At 48.4% G+C, this 20,004-nt stretch overlaps 2 protein-coding genes across 10 annotated transcripts in view; one reads left to right on the top strand and one right to left on the bottom strand.

Annotated features, from left to right (window-relative positions):
• The window catches only part of BCL3 (BCL3 transcription coactivator), a 26,903-nt gene extending 22,890 nt beyond the window's left edge, over nucleotides 1-4,013 (bottom strand). For all 3 annotated transcript variants that reach the window (XR_015750540.1, XM_087971160.1, XM_087971162.1), the window contains exon 1: nucleotides 2,536-4,013. Coding sequence is in view for 2 of the 3 variants with exons in the window: in XM_087971160.1 (XP_087827286.1) it covers nucleotides 2,536-3,001 (466 nt within the window). In the remaining variant the exon portion in view is untranslated. The remainder of the gene's footprint in view (nucleotides 1-2,535) is intronic.
• Nucleotides 4,002-20,004, top strand: LOC113421171 (cell adhesion molecule CEACAM18-like). 7 transcript variants are annotated; one of them, XM_087971172.1, is made up of 4 exons: nucleotides 4,002-4,130; nucleotides 17,398-17,778; nucleotides 18,704-19,066; nucleotides 19,818-20,004. In XM_087971172.1, exons 2-4 carry the CDS (start codon nucleotides 17,487-17,489, stop codon nucleotides 19,820-19,822), a joined length of 660 nt encoding a protein of 219 aa, XP_087827298.1. In that variant the 5' UTR covers nucleotides 4,002-4,130; nucleotides 17,398-17,486; the 3' UTR covers nucleotides 19,823-20,004. The 7 variants fall into 7 exon arrangements, with proteins under 7 accessions (XP_087827298.1, XP_087827301.1, XP_087827300.1 ...); XM_087971175.1 differs by having other exon boundaries at nucleotides 4,032-4,130; nucleotides 17,506-17,778; XM_087971174.1 differs by having other exon boundaries at nucleotides 4,032-4,130; nucleotides 17,407-17,778.

Below are 20,004 nucleotides of genomic sequence, written 5' to 3'. Positions count from 1 at the left end.
TTCATGCCTAAGGTGGGACTAGAACTCACCATCTCCTGGTGATTGGCCCAAAGTCACCCAGCCAGGTTTCATGCCTAAGGCGGGATTAGAACTCACAGTCTCTTGGTGATTGGCCCAAAGTTATTCAATCAGCTTTCATGTCTAAGGTGGGACTAGAACTCACAATCTCCTGGTGATTTACCCAGTCACCTAGCTAGCTTCCATGCCTAAGGAGGGACTAGAACTCACCGTCTCCTGATAATTGGCCCAAAGCTACCCAACCAGCTTTCATGCCTAAGGTGGGACTAGAACTCACTGTCTCCTGGTAATTGGCCCAAAGACACCTAGCTGGCTTCCATGCCTAAGGTGGGACTAGAACTCACCATCTCCTGGTGATTTATCCAAAGTCACCTACTTGGCTTTCATGCCTAAGGTGGGACTAGAACTTACTGTCTCCTGGTGATTTACTCTACTAGGTGAATCTAGAACTCACCATCTCCTGGTGATTGGCCCAAAGTCCCCTAGTTGGCTTTCATACTTGAGGCATGACTAGAACTCACCATCTCCTGGTGATTGGCCCAAAGTCCCCTAGTTGGCTTTCATACTTGAGGCATGACTAGAACTCACCATCTCCTGGTGATTGGCCCAAAGTCACCCAGTCAGGATTTCATACCTAAGGCTGGGCTAGAACTCACAGCCTCCTGGTTTCTGGCCAGGTTTCTAAGGCGATCTTTGATTCCCTACATCCCAGAGAGGGAGCCAGCATCTAACTTGGTGTCTACGTTGGGGATATTCAGTGTAACGCAGAATGGAAGAAAACCTCATTACTATTCTACCTGTTTATGCACCTGGATAAAATACGGAGAATTAACAACTGCCCTGTTTAGCGACTTTTCGAACTGGTGTGAAAACAGCCTAATTAAGGAACCACCAAGAAACCCCCAACACTGACAAAGCCAGCCGTTTATATACATTATAAACAGAGAGCAAACCCCACTCTCTTCTAGGACTGATGATGTTACCTAGTAGGGTAATGAAATGTCTGTAAGAAAAAACGACCATGCTCAGAGAGCATCAGTGGCTCCGCAGTTCAACCCTGAGCTACAAATAGCCCCTTCTTTTGATGCTGGAAAGGTAGTTTTATGACCAGTCCTTGAACTTATGGGTGTCTCTCAATGATGGGAAAGCCAGCAGGAAGTTGCAAGTTTCTGCTCACATCATGCTTTAAGAACGGCAGGTGATTTGCTGAATCACCCCAGCAGAACTGAGGTCATAAAAGGGACGTGGCCAACGGGACATTTCACTTTTACGACCTTGGTCGCTCAGCGAGGACTGTGAGGAGAGATTGAGCTGTTGCAATGGAGGACCACCTCAGATGCTTTTCTTGATGTCATTTCATCTGGGGAAGGTCTTGCTTATGGTTCCCCCCCACCGATCCTAATATCCACCCCACAGGGACCCCCTGCCCCTCTTTCCCCCACCCCATCCCACCCCCAGGGCAGCCTGAGGAAGTGCTGTGGGCTCACGAGACACCTGAACTGCTGGCTGGTCGATAGCAACCTCTCACTTTTTAAAAAAAACAATAACATTTTTACAGGACAATCTCTTCGTCTGCCTCCCTCTCCCCCAACTCTCTCTCCCTGTTTCTCTCTCCCCCACTCTTCCTCTCTCTGTCTCCCACCCTCTCTCCTCTCTCCCACTTTCTCTCTCCCTCTTTTCCCCTTCCTCTCTCTCCCTCCTTTCTGTCTCTCTCTCCACCCTCTCCCTCTCTGTCTCCCCTCTTTCTCCCTTCCACTCTCCCCACTCCCTCTCTTCCTCCTCTCTCTCTCCCCCCTCTCTCCCCTTTCTCTCTCCCTCTGTCTCCCACCCTCTCTCTTCCTCTCCTCTCTCCTCCTTTCTCTCCCTCTCTTTTCCCTCTCTCCCTCTCTACCCTCTCCCTGTCTCCCTCTCCCTCCGTGTCTCCCCTTTCTCCCTCCCCTCTCTCCACCACCTCTTCCCTTTTCTCTCTCCCTCTGTTTCTCCCCCTCCCTCTCTCCCCCTCCTCCTCCTCCTTCCAGCCTACTTCACAAGGAGATATTGGGGGGGGAGGGGGCTACAATTAAAGCGAATCTCTCCCCCACTCATTTATTTACTTAACCTTCCTCCCACCCCAGGTCGGTTAAGAAAGAGCTAAGAAAAACCTAGGTTGGGGGTTGGGTGTGGGAGGGTTCTCTTCCTCTCTCTTAATGGTTCTTTATATAGTCTGGGCTATCCTCCTTCCCTGTCGAGGTCTCTTATCTTGAATTGTTTTAGTTTTCCTAGCATTTATGCTAAGCCACCCCCGAGCCTGCTGGAGCAGGGAGGCTACCACAGGTTGCATGAAATAACATACATAGATTGGACCTGTGGTACCAGAAGAAAGGGAAGCTGCCCTAAATCATTGGGGGGTGTTGTGAGATGCGGGGGGAACACAGAAGAAGGAAACTGGCAGGGACGCATAAAAATTAGGGGGACCAGGGAAGGAAGGAAGGAAGAAGAAGAGAAGGTTTTCGTTTCAAAGAGGTGCTGAGCCCTTACCTGAATAATAGGACACCGATACCCTGGGGTAGGGCATGGAGACATAACAAGGGAGGCGGTAGCCGTTGCAGTGGGGCGACTGGGATCCATTCCCCTCCAGCTCACTCTCCGTCTTGGGCACCTTGCCCGCCAGAGGTCCCGGCGCGTCCTCGTTCGCTCCCTCCATGGCGTAACGGCGTTTCCTCAGAGGTAAATACATCTCGGGCTTCTTTTCCTCGGGCAGCCCACCTTTGGGGGTCGCAGCCGCGTCTTGAGTCCTGGGCCGGGGTCCAGGCTGACCCAGCGAAGCCTCCCTGGCTACGGGTTCCCGGGGCACCGTGGCTCCTCCCGCGGTCGTAGCCCCCCAGCGGGGCGCCTGGTGGCCCGCCGAGGGGACGAGAGGAGGGTCTCCGTGCGAAGGGGGTGGCTTGTCTTGGCCCCCCTCTTTCCGCCAGGTGCGCAGGTCCACAGGAAACTCCCCGGCCATCTTCCTTGGATGCCCGGGTTCAAAGAGGGAGCTGCCGTTTTACCTGTCCCAGGTTCCTTCGGCTTTTTCTTTTTCTTTCAAGAGAGGTTCCTCCTCTTGGAGGCGGGGGGGGGAGGGGGGATTTAGGGAGGTGGGGTGGGGGAGCAGACGCCTCAACCCCCCATCTTTGCAAGGACAAATTCTCTTTTACTCCGGGCGCCCCCTTCCTTCCCCCCCACAAAAAAACTCTGCCAAGCAACCCCGTGCACGGTTTTCAGCTGATGGGAAGAAGGAGAAGGAGAAGAAGAAGGGGGCAGCGGCGTCCTCCTTCTCCGAGCATCGCGGGCTCGGTGTCCAACTACGACCCCATTCGGTGGGGTGGGATGGGGGGGTTGTCTGCTGATTCCCTAGGGGCCTCCCCGCCTCCAAGAAGCCATGCGGCCACCCCCAAGCCCCCTTTCCCAGCGAGAGTGAGCGGCGTGCCGTGCGCCTTTCCCCCGGGGAGCCTCTTCTCCGGTGGATCCCGGATTTGCAGATGAAGCGGGGGTGGGTGGGTGGAGGGCTCGAATGCTTCCTCCAAGCTTGCCCCCCTCCACCTCGTTGGATCCCTCGCCCGGATTCCTGCGAAGGGAGTCACCCGTCCAACGCCTCCCGACCGTCTCGCCTCTGCCTTTGCCAAGTCATCCTTTCGTTTGCTTTCTCGGGCTGGAAGGAGGGAGAGAGGTGGGAAAGGAGGGCGCGGGTGGTGGGGGGGACGGGCTGTGTGCAGAAGTTTCCCCCCCCCTCCCCGGTAGGAGGGTCGGTGGGCCGAGCTGGGGTCTCCCTGGGTCGCCCACACGAGCCGATCCCCGGGCGGCTGCGGCTGTGACACCGGCTTCGCCCAGCCTGGGAGGTGGAGGAAGGAAGCTGGGACTTCCCCGGTGGCTCAGCTGAATAGAGAGGGACTTTCACGGAGTGGCTCTTACCGGCCTCCCTTCCCCGGGGGAGTTCCGCCTCCAACCCCTCCTCCTCCTCTTCCTCCTCCTCCTCCTGGCCGCCTGCCTCGGCCCTTTCCCGGCAGCTTCCAGAGCCGAGGGAAGCCCCAGCCCGGGCGCCCGGGGGTGCGTGGCTCAAGGCTGCCAGGTGTGCCCGGGCGCCTCGCCAACTCCAGGTAGGGCAGAGGCGGTGGCGGCGGCGAGGCTCGTCCTAGGAGCCTGCGTGGACTTTTGTCCCCGTTTAACGGTGCCTGCCCTCCTCGCCCACACACCTACCCACCTCCTTCCCGGGACACTGGCAACAAAGCGGGGCACGAAGCAGCTTGCAAGCAGTCCGGGGAGTGGAGGTGGAGGTGTGTGTGCGTGGTGGTGGTGGGGTGTTAGGTAGGTGGGCTCCGGCTGCTCCACCTGGGGAGGTGCAGGCGAGCTTCACCTGCCGAGGGTCGCGCCGGCTTCCTCCCGGGAGGTGTTACAAGTCCCGAGACTGGACGATCGCGTCCTTCGGAGATAAGGAAGCGGGAGGAGGGTGCCTCCGTACGTGTGTGGTTGTGTTTGCGTGGGTGGGTGGGTGCGCTGGGTTCAGTTAAACCGCCCAGCACGTTTGCAAGTCGAGGGTTGTTGCAACGTGGAAGCTGTGAGCTGCAAACTTTGGGGGGGGGGGGGGGAAACCCTTTCCAACATTAATTAATTAGTTAATTATTCCTATTTCCCTTAATTTATATTATTTATTTATTTATTTATTTATTTGCTTATATATACTTATTTATTTATACTTATTTACTTATTTATTTATACTTGTTTGTTTATTCTTATTTCCCTATTTATTTATACTTATTTATTTATTTATATTTATTTATTTACTTGTGTATACTTATTTATTTATTTATATTTATTTATTTACTTGTATACTTATTTACCTATTTATACTTATTTACTTGTTTATTTATACTTGCTTGCTTACTTATTTATTCATTTCTTTACTTATATTTATTTACTTCTTCATCCATTGATTGACTCATTCGTGCACGCATCCCCTTCCTGCCATTCTCGCCCCTTTCGCAGCCCTTCCCCGGGGCCGGCCGGAGGCGAGATCTGCCACGGGGGAGAGGAACGCGTGGGAATCTGCTCTTTTCCCTTCCCCAGATCCTGGAAGGGCTGTGCGTGTGTGTTGGGGGTGGGAAAAGGCGAGAGGAGGACCCGGTGTAGATCCTCGCCAACGGATGCCAGGGCCGTCCGGTTCTTTCCGGGGAGGGGAAGGGGGAGGGATCGCGCGATGCTGCAAATGACGTGCGGCTGGCGGGGGGAGGGGGGGGAAAGGCGGGGCGCGGAGAACGGGATTCCCCCCCGCCAGAACCGGATTAAAGGTGGGGGTGGCGCTGCCTCTGGTGGTTTTGGAATCGGGCCCCCTGGTGGCTGAGGAAGGAGTAACAGGCCATGGATTGGGGGAGGGGGAGGGGGGGAGAGTCCTGGGATTTCGAGCCCGTTTATAGGGGCTACAGGTAAGTTCTTGGCTTACAAGATACAACCATTCGTTTAGTTCACACTTACGACCGTTGCAGCATCCCTCCTCCTCCTCCTCCACTCCCTTCTAGCACTGATGAGGTTACCTAGTTTGGCAATGAAATGTCTGCAAGAAAACCACTAAGCTCAGAGAGCACCAAAGACCTCACAGTCCTCCTCCTCCTCCTCCTCCTCCTCCTCCCTGGAAACCCCACTCCCTGCTAGCACTGATGATGTTACCTAGTTGGGCAGTGAAACATCTACAAGAAAACCACTAAATTCAGAGAGCACCAAAGACCTCACAGTCCTCCTCCTCCTCCTCCTCCTCCTCCTCCTCCTCCCTGGAAACCCCACTCCCTGCTAGCACTGATGATGCTACCTAGTTGGGCAGTGAAAACGTCTGCAAGAAAAGCACCAGGCTCGCAGAGCACCGAAGACCTTACAGTTTAACCCTCAGCTACAAACATCCTCTTCTATCAACATTCTCGACTTTTTCAACTCCACCCCAGCGGTGGTCAGTTCCAAAGCTTTGAGCCTTCAGGAAACCGGATGAGGATGCAAGCAAACCCAAGATCTGTTTATTTCTTGGGTGTTCCAAATATGTGGTCATCATCTCGCTGGCTGAAACCATTTCTCTGCCTCCATGGGTGGGAGAAGAGGGCGGGCGGGCTGGATTACAGAGTCCCTTACACGGAGGCCCTCTTGCAAATCCTGGTGTTTAGAAAAGAGGGGAAGCAGCGGGGGCCGCTGGGTCTTGGAGTCCTTTTTCTGTTCCTCTATGGACTTTTCATCCTCTCTCCCCACCCTCCCCGAAGGAGGATCCTGCGTGAGCTTGTGGCTGCCTGGGGTTTTTAGCTCACCGATGTCCTATGGAGACGATGGTGCGTTTCTCCTTGCAAACTGGGAACTGCGAGTGACTCAGGGATCTGGCGCTTTCCAGCTCGGGGCTGTGGGAAACTGAGGACGTGAGTCATGGTGCAGCTTACGCAGAAGGCTGGATAAGGACGAGCAGGATGGAAGTCGGAAGGAGCATGGTGGAATGGTGGACAAAACCCCCACCATGAATTGGTCTCCAAAGGTGCTTTTTAAAAAGAGGCCAGCTCCGTTCTCCTGTGCAGGGCAACCAAAGGAGACCCAGGTGATCATCTGGGACTCAATGGGAGGCAGAGAATAGGTGGGGGCGGGGCCAGTCAGAGGTAGAATTTGCCGGTTCTCCGAACTACTCAAAATTTCCGCTGCCGGTTCTCCAGAACTGCTCCGAACCGGCTGAATACCACCTCTGAGGGGGAAGGCCGTAAAATAGGACATGGCTTACTTAATAACTGCCTTGCTTAACCAATGGAAATTCCATTGTGGTTGTAAGTCAAGGACTACCTGTAGGTGGAAGATTCTGTGTAAGGAGACCCCCAGCAGAGAAGCCTGCTGTCTTCCCATCATCGTAAACCAGGAGATGGGGTTATGTCCAGAAGAGGAAGTGATATTTCTCATCTTAAATGTAATTTCTGTGGATTCCTGCCTCCTGACGACCCATTTTCAACAGTTTTTATTCAGCAGGCTGTCCTCCACTTAATGAGTGCAGTTAAGCCCAACATTTCTATGGCGAAGTGCGAACTTTGAGAAGCGAATGTTGCCCCACTTTACGCCTTTTCTTGCCATGGTTGTTAAGAATAGAATAGAATACTTTTTTTTTTTAATTGACCAAGTGTGATTGGACACACAAGGAATTTGTCTTGGTGTAAATGCTCTCGGTATATAAAAGAAAAGATACATTGGTCAAGAATCATAAGGTGCAACACTTAATAATAGCCATAGGATACAATAAGCAATCCAATCCTACTAGGAAACAGTCCATATAAATCATAAGTACACAAGCGACAAAGTTACAGGCATACAGTCACAAGTGGGAGGGGATGGGTGATAAGGAGTGATGGTAGATCTATCTATCTATCTATCTATCTATCTATCTATCTATCTATCTATCTATCTAGAATAGAAAATAGAATAGAATAGAAAATAGAATAGAATTCTTTATTAGCCAAGTGTGATTGGACACACAAGGAATTTATCTTGGGGCAAATGCTCTCAGTGTACATAAAAAAAAATACATTGGTCAAGAGTCAAGAATCATAAGATACAACACTTAATGATAGTCATAGGGTACAATAAACAATCAAATCATACTAGGAAACAGTCAATATAAATCGTGAGGATACAAGCGACAAAGTTACAGACATACAATCCCAAGTTGGAGGGGATGGGTGATAAGGAGGGATGAGAAGATTATCTAGAATAGAATAGAATAGAATTAGAATTAGAATTAGAATTAGAATAGAATAGAATAGAATAGAATAGAATAGAATAGAATAGAATTCTTTCTTGGCCAAGTGTGATTGGACACACAGAGAATTCGTCTTGGTGGGAATGCTTTCACTGTACATAAAAGAAAAGATACATTGGTCAAGAGTCAAGAATCATAACATACAACACTTAATGATAGTCATAGGGTACAATAAGCAATCAAATCATACCAGAAAACAGTCAATAAAAAGCATTAGGGTGCAAGCAATAAAGTTGCAGTCATACAGTCACAAGTGGGAGGGGATGGGTGATAAGGAGTGACGAGAAGGTTAATAGTAATAGTAGTGCAGACTTAGTAAATAGTTTGACAGTGTTGTGGGAATAAGTTGTTTAGCAGAGTGATGGCATTGGGGAAAAAACTGTCCTTGTGTCTAGTTGTTCTGGTGTGCAGGGCTCTATAGTGTCGTTTTGAGGGAAGGAGTTGAAACATTTTATGTCTGGGATGTGAGGGGTCTGTAGATATTTTCACAGTCCGTTGCCAAGCGTCTCACTTTTGACCTTGGAGAGGCTTCAATGGTCATAAGCCAGAAAAAACGCTCCTACATCGCTTTTTCCGGCGCTGTTCTCACTTCGAACGGTCACTCAATGAACCATTATAAATTGAGGACCTGTATTAAGAACCTAAAGTCCTATGATTGCAGCTGGATATCCCAACCGAACTCAACCCCAGAAGTTCTCAAAATTCCCATTCTCTTTTTTTAAATTTTGGATTATTTCCCCCCCCCCCCACCACCACTATATACAGGGGTCTCCAAACTTGGCAACTTTAAGACTTGTGGACTTCAACTTTGCTGGCTGAGGAATTCTGGGAGTTGAAGTCCACAAGTCTTAAAGTTGCCAAGTTTGGAGACCCCTGCACTATAAGGTGGGAGGTAGAGAGGGATGTCAGGTTATTCTAAACCTGCTTGGTTTTTTTTCTCTCTCTCTAACTTGGAGACCAGAACTTGCCATGGTTCCGGTACCTCCTCCTGGCCCCCTCCCCCTGGAAAGATCAAATTTCCCAGAAGTTTTGATGCTTGGAAAGCCCCGTTTTCGCACTTCCACAACCTATGCCAGAAAGTGATTAGAAAACGATAACAATGTGGGGTTGTGTCGTGAGGAGTCAGGATTAGCCTGCCCGCCCAACTTTTGCTAAAAAAAAAAACCACCACAAAAAGCCCAAAACAACAGACAAGAGATAATCCTTGTCAAATGCTAGATAGATATAGATAGATATACCCATGCTGTATATCAGACATTAACACAATTGAGCGGCTTCAGGAGTAGAGTTCTCCTCTCTTCTACTCATCATAGAATTAATTCCCTACGACTCCAGGCTTGAGATTTGGGGCTTGGACAACCTGGAACTCCACCGTCTGCGGTCCAATCTAAGTATAATAGATTGTACACATAATTGTCTGCTACAATGTCTTGCATGTCAACAATTTCTTCAGCTTCAACCACAATAATACACGGGCAAATAACCGATACAAACTAATACAAAATAATACACGGGCAAATAACCGATACAAACTGATAGTACACATAATTGTCTGCTACAATGTCTTGCATGTCAACAATTTCTTCAGCTTCAACCACAATAATACACGGGCAAATAACCGATACAAACTGAAGGTAAACCACTCCAAACTCGATTGCAGAAAATAGGACTTCAGCAACAGAGTGGTCAATGGCTGGAATGCCCCACCCGACTGTTGCTACATACTCAACCCCTCACAGCTTCAACCTCAAACTGTCTACCGTGGACCTCACCCCATTCTTAAGAGGTCCTTAAAGGGAGCTTGCATAAGTGCACCAGCGTGCCTACCTTCCTTGTCTTACTGTCCCCATTTATCTGTATTTCCTTCCTTCCTTCCTTCCTTCCTTCCTTCCTTCCTTCCTTCCTTCCTTCCTTCCTTCCTTCCTTCCTTCCTTCCTTCCTTCCTTCCTTCCTTCCTTCCATTATTTTGTCAAGCATCTATTAGATAACAGGTATAAACATGACTATGAATACATGAAATGGATACGAATAAAAGGGAACATTAGGACAGGGACGGTAAGCACATTGGTGTGCTTATGCACGCCCTTGAAGACCCCTTAGGAATGGGGTGATGTCAACAGTAGACAGCCTAAGGTTAAAGTGTTTGGGGGTTTGGGGAAGAAACCACGGTCAGGTGGTGCATTCCAGGCATTGACCACTCTGTGGCTGAAATTGTATTTCCTGCCATCAAGTTTGTGTGCTCGTGTGTTGTTGTGCTTGAAGCTGAAGTATTCATTCCAACTTTCTAGCCTGGTGCCTTAACCACTAGTTCAAACTGTCTCTATAAATACATGGATATAAATGAATATAAAGCAATGGTTGGATTCAGCCAGTTCGCACCAGTTCAGGAGAACCGGTTGTTAACTTTCTGAGCAGTTTGGTGAACTGGTTGTTGGAAGAAATTATTGGGGCAGAGAACCGGTTATTAAAATTATTTGAATCCCACCACTGGATGAAAGCATAAGTTAAGCACAGAATTAGAAACAGGTGAAAACTTCCAAGGAAAGATAAAAGAAAAACAAATGAAAAAATTGAAAAGGTGAGGAGGATAACAAGGTGTTGGGAGTCTGCTGAGGCTGCTACATTTGAAATTCCGATGTGAATAACTCTTGTGACCTCTGGTGGCTAATTTGAGACACCGTGTTAGAGATCCATGGCAGTGTGAGATCCTCGGAAGCAGATTCTAGGGATCTTTGTGAGCTTTTCTTCGCTTTCACTGGTGGCATTGGTGGTTCTGCAGCAGGCGGACAAGCGAAGAAACCACAGCCGTGGTGATCGTGTGGGATAAAACACATGATTTTTAAGGAAATACATTTATTGCACCAAAGCAAATGGATGGTTCAGCTTAAAGAATAGATTCACAAAATGGGTTAACACATCATGAAATTTCTTTCTACACGCAGCCAGAAATAACAAAGTGCTGCAACCAAACTTTCTTTCTTTCTTTCTTTCTTTCTTTCTTTCTTTCTTTCTTTCTTTCTTTCTTTCTTTCTTTCTTTCTTTCTTTCTTTCTTTCTTTCTTTCTTTCTTTCTTTCTTTCTTTCTTTCTTTCTCTCTCTCTCTCTTTCTTTCTCTCTTTCCTTCCTCCCTCCCCTCCCTTCTTTCTTTCTTTCTTTCTTTCTTTCTTTCTTTCTTTCTTTCTTTCTTTCTTTCTTTCTTTCTTTCTTTCTTTCTTTCTTTCTTTTTCCTTCCTTCCCTCCCTCCCTCCTTTTTTCTTTTTCTTTATCTCTCTCTTTCCTTCCTTCCTTCCCTCCCTCCCTCCTTTCTTTCTCTTTATTTCTTTCTCTCTTTTTCCTCCCTTCCCTCCCTCTCTTTTCTTTCTTTCTTTCTTTCTTTCTTTCTTTCTTTCTTTCTTTCTTTCTTTCTTTCTTTCTTTCTTTCTTTCTTTCTTTTCTTTCTCTCTTTCCCTCTTTCCTTCCTTCCTCCCCTCCCTCCTATCTTTCTCTCTCTCTTTCTTTCTCTCTTTTTCCTTCCTTCCCTCCCTCTTTTTCTTTTTCTTTCTCTCTTTCCTTCCTTCCTTCCTTCCCTCCCTCCTTTCTTTCTTTCTCTTTATTTCTTTCTCTCTTTTTCCTCCCTCCCCTCCCTTCTCTCTCTCTCTCTCTCTCTCTCTTTCTCTCTTCTCCCTTATAAGATGACTCCTTGAATTTTCTCCCCTGAGAAAACACCCCACTATAGCCAAACGTGTTCAAAGTAACTAACCTTGGCAGGTTGTGGAAAATGCAGCCTGAAGGTTTGCAACTAACCAAGTTAATCTGTTCTGTGAATGCTACCCTGGACTAGGGAGAGATTTCCTGGGAGAGATTTTAATCCCAGCCAGTAGGTGGCAGCAGAGATTGTGGAATCTCCAGCAGTCGGGCAGATGTTTCCCCATAACAAAAGAAAAAGGGAAATTGGACTATTCTAGGAATAAAATAAGATCTGTGGACTTTAACTACTATCGTGGCTGCCTGGGGACTTCTGGGGGTTGAAGTCCACCTATCTTAAAAGTTGCTAAGGTTGGGAAAGTATTTCCAGCAGTTATTTCATCCAACATCTTAACAGATATGTCAAGACAGTGAAGAGAAGCACTAGGGGTGACATGATAGCAGTCTTCCAATATTGAAGGGCTGTCGGAGAAAAGAGGGAAGGGGTCAACCCATCCTCCAAAGCACCTGAGGGCAGGATAAGAAGTAACAGGTGGAAGAGCCACGGCGGTGCAGTGGTTAGAGTGCAGTACTGCAGGCTACTTCTGCTGTCTGCTGTCTGCCTGCAATTTGGCAGTTCGAATCTCACCAGGCTCAAGGTTGACTCAGCCTTCCATCCTTCCAAGGTCGGTAAAATGAGGATCCAGATTTTTGGGGGACAGAGGCTGACTCTGTAAACTTCCTTCCTTCCTTCCTTCCTTCCTTCCTTCCTTCCTTCCTTCCTTCCTTCCTTCCTTCCTTCCTTCCTTCCTTGTGGTTAGAATGCAGTATTGCAGGCTAATTCTGCTAATTGCCAGCAGTTCGATCCTGACCAGCTCAAGGTTGACTCAGCCTTCCATCCTTCCGAGGTCGGTAAAATGAGGACCCAGATTGTTGGGGGCAAGAGGTTGACTCTGTAAACTGCTTAGAGGAGGCCCTAAAGTACTATAAAGTGGTATATAAGTCTAAGTGCTATTGCTATTTTCTTTCTTTCCTTCCTTCCTTCCTTCCTTCCTTCCTTCCTTCCTTCTTTCCTTCCATGTGGTTAGAATGCAGAATTACAGGCTGAATCTGCCCACTGCCAGCAGTTCGATCCTGACCGGCTCAAGGTTGACTCAGCCTTCCATCTTTCCTTCCGAGGTCGGTCAAATGAGGACCCAGATTGTTGGGGGCAAGAGGCTGACTCTGTAAACTGCTTAGAGAGGGCTAGAAAGCACTGTGAAGCGGTATATAAGTCTAAGGGCTATTGTTCTTCCTTTTCTTCCTTCCTTCCTCCCTCCCTCCGTCCTATGATGTGCAGTAGTTAGAATGCAGCACTGCCAGGAGTTCAATCGTAAAATAGAACAAGACTCATTTAACACCTGCCTCGCTTAGCAGCAGAAATGTTGGGCTCCATTGTGGTCCTAAGTTAAGAACTATCTGTAGAACTATCTGAAACTTTCTGACAATGAGAACAATCAACCCATGGAACAGAAATTGCCCTCAGAAGTTGTGGGAGCACCATCACTTGAAACTTTCAAGAAGAGATTGGACTCCCATCTGTCAGAAATGGTGTAAGGTCTCCCGCTTGGGCAGGGGGTTGGACTAGATGACCTACAAGGTCCCTTCCAACTCTGATTATCTGTTATCTCTTATCTTGTGTGTGAATGCAGTCCTACATGTGGGGAGATTTCCCTGGGAGAAATGTCAGTCTCAGCCACTTGGGGGCAGCAGAGATTGTAGAATCTCCAGGGGTTGGGCAGATGTTTTTTCCTCACCAAGGAAAGGAGGAGAATTGGGCTGTTCTAGGAATAAAGTACTGTCAGTCCTCGACATACGACCACAATTGACACTTCTGTTGCTAAGTGAGATGATTGTGAAGTGAGTTTTGCACCATTTTACGACCTTTCTTGCCACAGTCGTTAAGCGAACCACAGCGGTGTAGCATAGCTGTGGAAGTGACCTACTGGGATTTTTTGGCTAACTTGGACGAAAGCAGACTGGGGTTGTGAGTATAACAAGACACAACCGTTGTTTTTACACTTTTGGTGAATGTGAGGCCATCCTGTAGGTTCGGCCTGGCATATTATAGGAACACCTTGATTTGAAAAATTTGAAAAACCATCCATGACAACCATCAAGGACCACAGCCGGAAGGCAGAAAACATGAAACCAAGTTGCTAAACTCTGTAAAGGAAAAACAGTTTCCCTGTCAATCATTTCCGATTCTAGGGCAGGGTGTTCATATTCGTTTCTTAGCCGAAGGATCCAGCGTTATCTGAGGACAATTTCTAGCATGGCTACATGCCGAAGGCGCATGAAACATTGTTACCTTCCCACCGAAGTGGTACCTATTGATCTACTCGCTGTCAGGGCTCAGCTAGTGACCCGCATTTAAATCATGAGTCTCTAGCTGGATTTTCAAAGCTTAAAGAAGATTTATTAGGAGTGAACATACCGGCGCTGCCTGGGTGTAGCCGACTCTGAGACACATCATTCACTGTCACCCTTGACCCTGGTTTTCCCCCCTACTCCCTGAATGTATCGTAATTCATATTCTCCAATGGGACACATTCATAGCCAAGAGTCATCAATCATACTCTCCAGTTAGATATTTGCGAGGCAGAAACTTCGGTCACCTAGTTGCTATCTTTGAAAACATTTATGGAATGCAGTTTCGGTTTTGCAAGCTGTTGCACTGCTCCCCCCTCCTTTTCTGTTGGCAATTCTAAAAAGACCACTGAAATATTTTATGAGTTGACACTCCCATTCACATGCTTTTGAACTGCGAAGTCGGCAGGACCTTGAGCAATGAACGGGGACCTCACCCCGTCGTGCCAAGCGTGGGTCTCGAACCTGGGAGATTCCAGACCCTGTAGTTTACTGCATAAAAAGGGAATGAAATTGCCAACATAGTAACAGATTTGGGGATCTTCAAGGAGCTTCAATGCAGGGACTGCTACCGCTGCGTAATTGTTTCTTCTTTTGGTCACAAAATAAGTTTTGCCTGCTATTTCTTGTAAATTGTGCTGTTTTTTTTTTTTTTTTAAATGATGATGAAGATGATGGCAGCTATGGAGGCCTTTATACATTATGCAGCTGGGAAGTAGCTGTATTATGATGGGAGACATGGCTATATCTGGCCCAAAACAAGATTGCACCATACCTTTATATAAGGGCATTGTTATATTTTTTTATGTAACGGCAAGAACAAAGGGTCACTGTTGATTAAGTAACTGGAACCACACAAAGCAAAGAATCAGGGGAAATCCCTGAATTGATTTGGAAGGAAAAAAGTTCCAGAACTAAGTAAAAAAAAAAAAAGAGAGAGAGAGAGAGTTAACCCTATATTGTCAATAGGATCCTCTTCTAGATAACAGAATTTCGTGTGAGAAACGGTCATAAGTCACTTTTGCCAGTGCCATTGTAGATTTGAATGGTCACTAAGATTTGAACTGCTCTAAATTGGGATTACCTGTATTCTGTCATCCATACAGAAGTTGCCCTCAGAAGTTATGGGAGTTTCATCCCTGGAGGCTTTCAAGGAGAGACTGGATGGTCACCTGACAGAAATGGTGCAGGGTCTTCCTGCTTGGGCGGGGGAGGGGGGGTTGGACTAGATGACCTACAAGGTCCCTTCCGACTCTTGTGAATCTGTAATCTGTAAAGTTCTTGCAAAGCTGCCAGGGAAAAGTTGGGAAACGGGTTTTATTTCCAGGAACACACAATTCTCTTTATCTCTTGCCCAATCTTTAATTCCAGCGTTCTCATATAACTCCTCCATTTGGGAAGGCTTACCTGAAAACTCCCTCTAAAGCTATATAAGGCTAAAAGAAAATATTAATTTTTCACGCCAAACGAGAGCCCTGTCTTGGGACCGTCTCTCTCTCTCTCTCTCTCTCTCTCTCTCCACCACTTCTAAACTGTGCCATCATGGGCTGGATGGGTCTAATCCTGGCAGGTGAGAAGGGAAAGGTGGAAGTAAGGAAACCACAGAGGGAGGAATCAACCGTGCAGAAGATTTAAATGGGCTGCGGTCCCCGATTCCACCTTGGTTGGGAGTTTGTTGGGAGGGGGCTCTAGACTTGCCACACTGTCGCAGATTAGGGGCACCAGGTTGGGGAAGCCACTTGGGAAGGCTGTAGAGCGGCGGAGGTGAGTCCTTTTCCATCCAGGCCCCATGCTCCGTGGCCCCACACACGTTTCTCTCATGCTCTTGCATTGCCTCAGGTGCACTCAGAGGCCGAGAGAGGAAACTGGGTGGAATGCAGGGGAGGGAGCAGGGGTGAACTTTGGAATATTGTCCTGAAAGCTTCTCTTGTCCCTGTTGAAAGTTTGCTGGTCAAGGGACTGAGTGAGTCACAGGAGCAAAGCTTGGAAAATGTGGATAACTCCTCCTGCTGCTGCTTGTTAATATCCTCCTTCCTTTTCCCCTTCCCCTTCTCTTCTCCCTCCTCTCCTCCTCCTCTCCTTCCTCCTCCTCCTGCTTGTCTATATCCTCCTCCTCCCCTTCTCTCCTCCTTCCTCTTCCCCTTCTCTTCTCCCTCTTCTCCTCCTCCTCTCCTTCCTTCTCCTCCTGCTTGTCTATATCCTTCTTCCTTTCCCCCTTCCTCTTCTCTTCTCCCTCTTCTCCTTCTACTCTCCTTCCTCCCTTCTCCTGCTGCTTGTTTATATCCTCCTTCCTCTTCCTCGTCCCCTTCCCCTTCTCTTCTCCCTCTTCTCCTCCTCCTCTCCTTCCTCCTCCTCCTGCTTCTCTATATCTTCCTCCTCCCCTTCTCTCCTCCTTCCTCTTCCCCTTCTCTTTTCCCTCTTCTCCTCCTCTCTCCTTCCTTCTCCTCTTGCTTGTCTATATCCTCCTCCCCTTCTTTCCTCCTTCCTCTTCCCCTCCTCCTCTTCTCCTCCCTCTTCCTCCTCCTGCTTGTCTATATCCTCCTTCCTCTTCTTCTTCCCCTTCCCTTTCTCCTCCTCCTCTCCTGTCCCCCCTCCTTCTCCTGCTTGTCTATATCCCTCTTCCTCTTCCCCTTCTCTTCTCCCTCTTCTCCTTTTCCTCTCTTTCCTCCCTTCTCCTGCTGCTTGTTTATGTCCTCCTTCCTCTTCTTCTTCCCCTTCCCTTTCTCCTCTCCCTCTCCTGTCCCCTCCTTCTTCTCCTGCTTCTCTATATCCCTCTTCCTCTTCCCCTCCTCCTCCCTCTTCCCATTCCCCTCTTCCTCCTCCTCTTCTCCTCCTCTTCCTCCTTGTCTATATCCTCCCGCTCCTCTCCTTCCCCTTCCTCCTCCTCCTCCTCCTCCTCCAATTAAGACTTCTGGCGAACACAGAAACCAGCACCTCTTATGAATTTGAGTGGTCCTAATTAAGTTACTGGGACGTGGTGGCTCAGCGGCTAAGACGCTGAAAGGTTGGCGGTTCGAATCCCGAGCACCGCGTAATGGAGTGAGCTCCCGTTCCTTGTCCTAGCAGCTTCTGCCAACCTAGCAGTTTGAAAGCACGTTAAAAAAAATGCAAGTAGAAAAAGAGGGACCCACTTTGGTGGGAAGGGAACAGCGTTCCGTGCTCCTTCGGGCGTTTAGTCATGCCGGCCACATGACCCTGGAGACGTCTTCGGACAGCGCTGGCTCTTCGGCTTTGTAATGGAGATGAGCACCAGCGCCCCCTAGAGCCGGAAACAATGAGCATGGGTGTGTGAGGGGAACCTTTTACCTTTAATAAAGTTATACTCTAGTTAGGAATTTAGATGGGCAGTCTATTGTTGTTTTTTGTCCCCCTTGCAAGGCTCAAAATGGTTATGTTGGAGTTTGATTGTGTATGAAGCATTAGTTTCTTTGTTTAGTTTTGTAAGCTTCCCATCTCATAATTTCGGGGCAATTTGGAGTGCCTTCCGACGTGAAAGCGATTGAAGCGACGTTCACCTCCTCTTGTTTCTTTCAGGCTTTCCAGTTTGGGCTTTGGCCTCCAACTTCCCACCATCGGAAACCATCCACATAGCCCAATTCCCACCCTACCACACTTTTGGGAAAATGATCCTCCTCTTTCTAGATGACCCCCGATCCCCTACTGCCTGCAACTGGTTCCGAGGGAGAGATCAAAGCGAGGAAAGTCACATTTTGAGAGGGCAGTCCGATCCCGTCTCGGGATTCTATAGAATCAACCAAACGGGTCCAGCCTTCACGGGACGGGAAGATGTGGAGAGAGGATGCTCCTTAATCATCCAAAATGGACAGGACTCTGATGCTGGCCCTTACACTGTCTCCATGATGGGGCTGGGAGGAAAGGATCATGTAACTGGAATGAGAAACCTGCAACTTTCTTGTAAGTATCGAAGACGGGGGTTGCGGAGCTATCGGAAAAGAATCGAGTTGGGATCTATTCGGTGGTGGTATTTCAAATGATTTTACTAACCGGTTCTGTGGGTGTGGCTTGGTGGGCGTGGCTTGGTGGGCATGGCAGGGGAAGGACACTGCAAAATCCCCATTCGCTCCCCACCCCACTAACCTGCTTTCCAGCTCTGTTCTCCTATGCAGGGCAACCAAAGAAGACCCAGCCGATCAGCTGGGACTCGATGAGAGGCAGAGAATAGATGGGGTTGGCGGGGCCAGTCAGAGGTGATATTGGCTGGTTTTCCAAACTATTCAAAATTTCTGCTACCAGTTCTCCAGAACTGGCCAACCCGGGATCTATTGGTGGGGGACAACTGAAGGGTAAAAGGGAAGAATGGCCTTAGGGACTCCTGTTCCCTCCCCTTCCCTCCCCCCTTCCTCTAACCTCCCCTCCTCTAACTTCCCCTCCCCTAACTTCCTCTTCTCTTCTCCATTGTTTCCCCTCTTTCTCTTTGGTCTTCCCTTTCCTTCCCCTTCCTCCTCTTCCTCTTCCTTCCTTCCCTTCCCCTCCTTTCCCTCCCCTCTTCTCCTCCAACTTCCCCTCCCCTAACCTCTCCTTCAGTGGTGGGATTCAAAAAATTTTACTACCAGTTTTGTGGGCATGGCTTGGTGGGCATGGCAGAGGAAGGATACTGCAAAATCTCCATTCCCTCCCCACCCTACTAACCTGCTTTCCAGCTCCGTTCTCCTGTGCAGGGCAACCAAAGGAGACCCAGCCAATCAGCTGGGACTTAGGAGGCAGAGAATAGATGGGGGGTGGGGCCAGTCAGAGGTGGGATTTGGCGGTTCTCCGAACTACTCAAAATTTCTGCTACCAGTTCTATAGAACTGGCTGAATTCCACCTCTGATATTCCAGATTCTCCTTTCACCCCCCATCCCGAAGCCACCCGCTTGGTCCAGTTCCCACCAAACCCACGGGTTGGGCAATCAGTCTACCTGTACTTAGACGATATCCCAAAACCTACCAACTGCAGCTGGTTCCGTGGGAAGGATCAACGCGAAGAAGGACGGATCTTCAGAGCAAAATTTAGTAGGACCAGCCATTCCTATCTCATTGATCAAAAAGGAGCAGCCCACAGAGGACGGGAAGAGGTGTGGAGAGCATGTGCCTTAGTTATCCGAAAAGTGGAGGCCTCGGATGCTGGACCTTACACAATCTCCATGGGGGATGAGTGGGACGTGTATCCCATAACGGCATGGAGAGAATTGCGAGTTTCCTGTAAGTGATGGGGACTGTGAAGATGTTGGAAAAGGATTGAGTGTGGGGGTAGGAGGTAGAATCTATTAGTAGGGGCAACGGAGAGGCAAAAGGAGAAGGATAACACTGAAGTACAGGTAGACAGAAAGGAAGGGAGGGAGGAAGCAAGGAAGGAAGGAGATGGCAATGAAAAGAAGGAAGGGAGGAAATGAGAATTGGAGGGAGGGTGGATGGATGGAAGGAAGGAAGGAAGGAGGGAAGGAGTTGGCAGTGAAAAGAAGGAAGGGAGGAAATGAGAATTGGAGGGAGGGTGGATGGATGGAAGGAAGGAGGGAAGGAGGAAGGAGGGAAGGAGTTGGCAGTGAAAAGAAGGAAGGGAGGAAATGAGAATTGGAGGGAGGGTGGATGGATGGAAGGAAGGAAGGAACGAAGGAGATAGCAATAAAAAGAAGGAAGAAAGGAGATAGTAATAAAAAGAAGGAAGGAAATGAGAATTGGAGGCAGGGTGGAAGGGAGGGAGGGAGGAAAGAAGGAAATGGGAATTCAGGAAGGTAAGAAGGAAAGAAGGGACAAAGGAAGGAAGGAAATGGGAATGAGGAAAAAGAGCAAAAGAAGGAAGGAAGGAAGGAAGGAAGGAAGAAAGAAAGAAAGAAAGAAAGAAAGAAAGAAAGAAAGAAAGAAAGAAAGAACAAAGGGCTAGAAGATAATAGAATTGATACCAAAAGGGAAAACTGAAGAACTAATAATATTCATCCTCTCATTTATTTTGCAGCCTAGAGATGCTTGGGAGATGCCTCTGTCCATTTGGGCGTCTTGATCTTTGGAAGAGAAACAAAGAAGCTGCAGTCCGTCAGCCACGGGGGATCCCCAGAAGGGATCCGCCATTCACTTTGTCTGTGATCCCTCCCTGGCTTCTTCCCTTCACCCACCAGCATTAAAATGTCTTCTGGCAAAACGGA

Source organism: Notechis scutatus, chromosome 8 (assembly GCF_049901735.1).
Source record: "Notechis scutatus isolate UNSWTSFEM ecotype Mainland chromosome 8, rNotScu1.2, whole genome shotgun sequence".
Lineage (NCBI taxonomy): Eukaryota > Metazoa > Chordata > Lepidosauria > Squamata > Elapidae > Notechis > Notechis scutatus.
The sequence above is the reverse complement of the archived record's forward strand: the minus strand, read 5'-3'. Positions and strand labels throughout refer to the sequence as shown.

Coding starts and splice junctions, on each gene's coding strand:
- LOC113421171 (XM_026681428.2), top strand. CDS start 15,406: ATGGGCTGGATGGGTCTAATCCTGGCAG. Junction 15,434..17,397: donor GATGGGTCTAATCCTGGCAG/GTGAGAAGGGAA, acceptor TGTTTCTTTCAG/GCTTTCCAGTTTGGGCTTTG. Junction 17,779..18,703: donor GAGAAACCTGCAACTTTCTT/GTAAGTATCGAA, acceptor CTGATATTCCAG/ATTCTCCTTTCACCCCCCAT.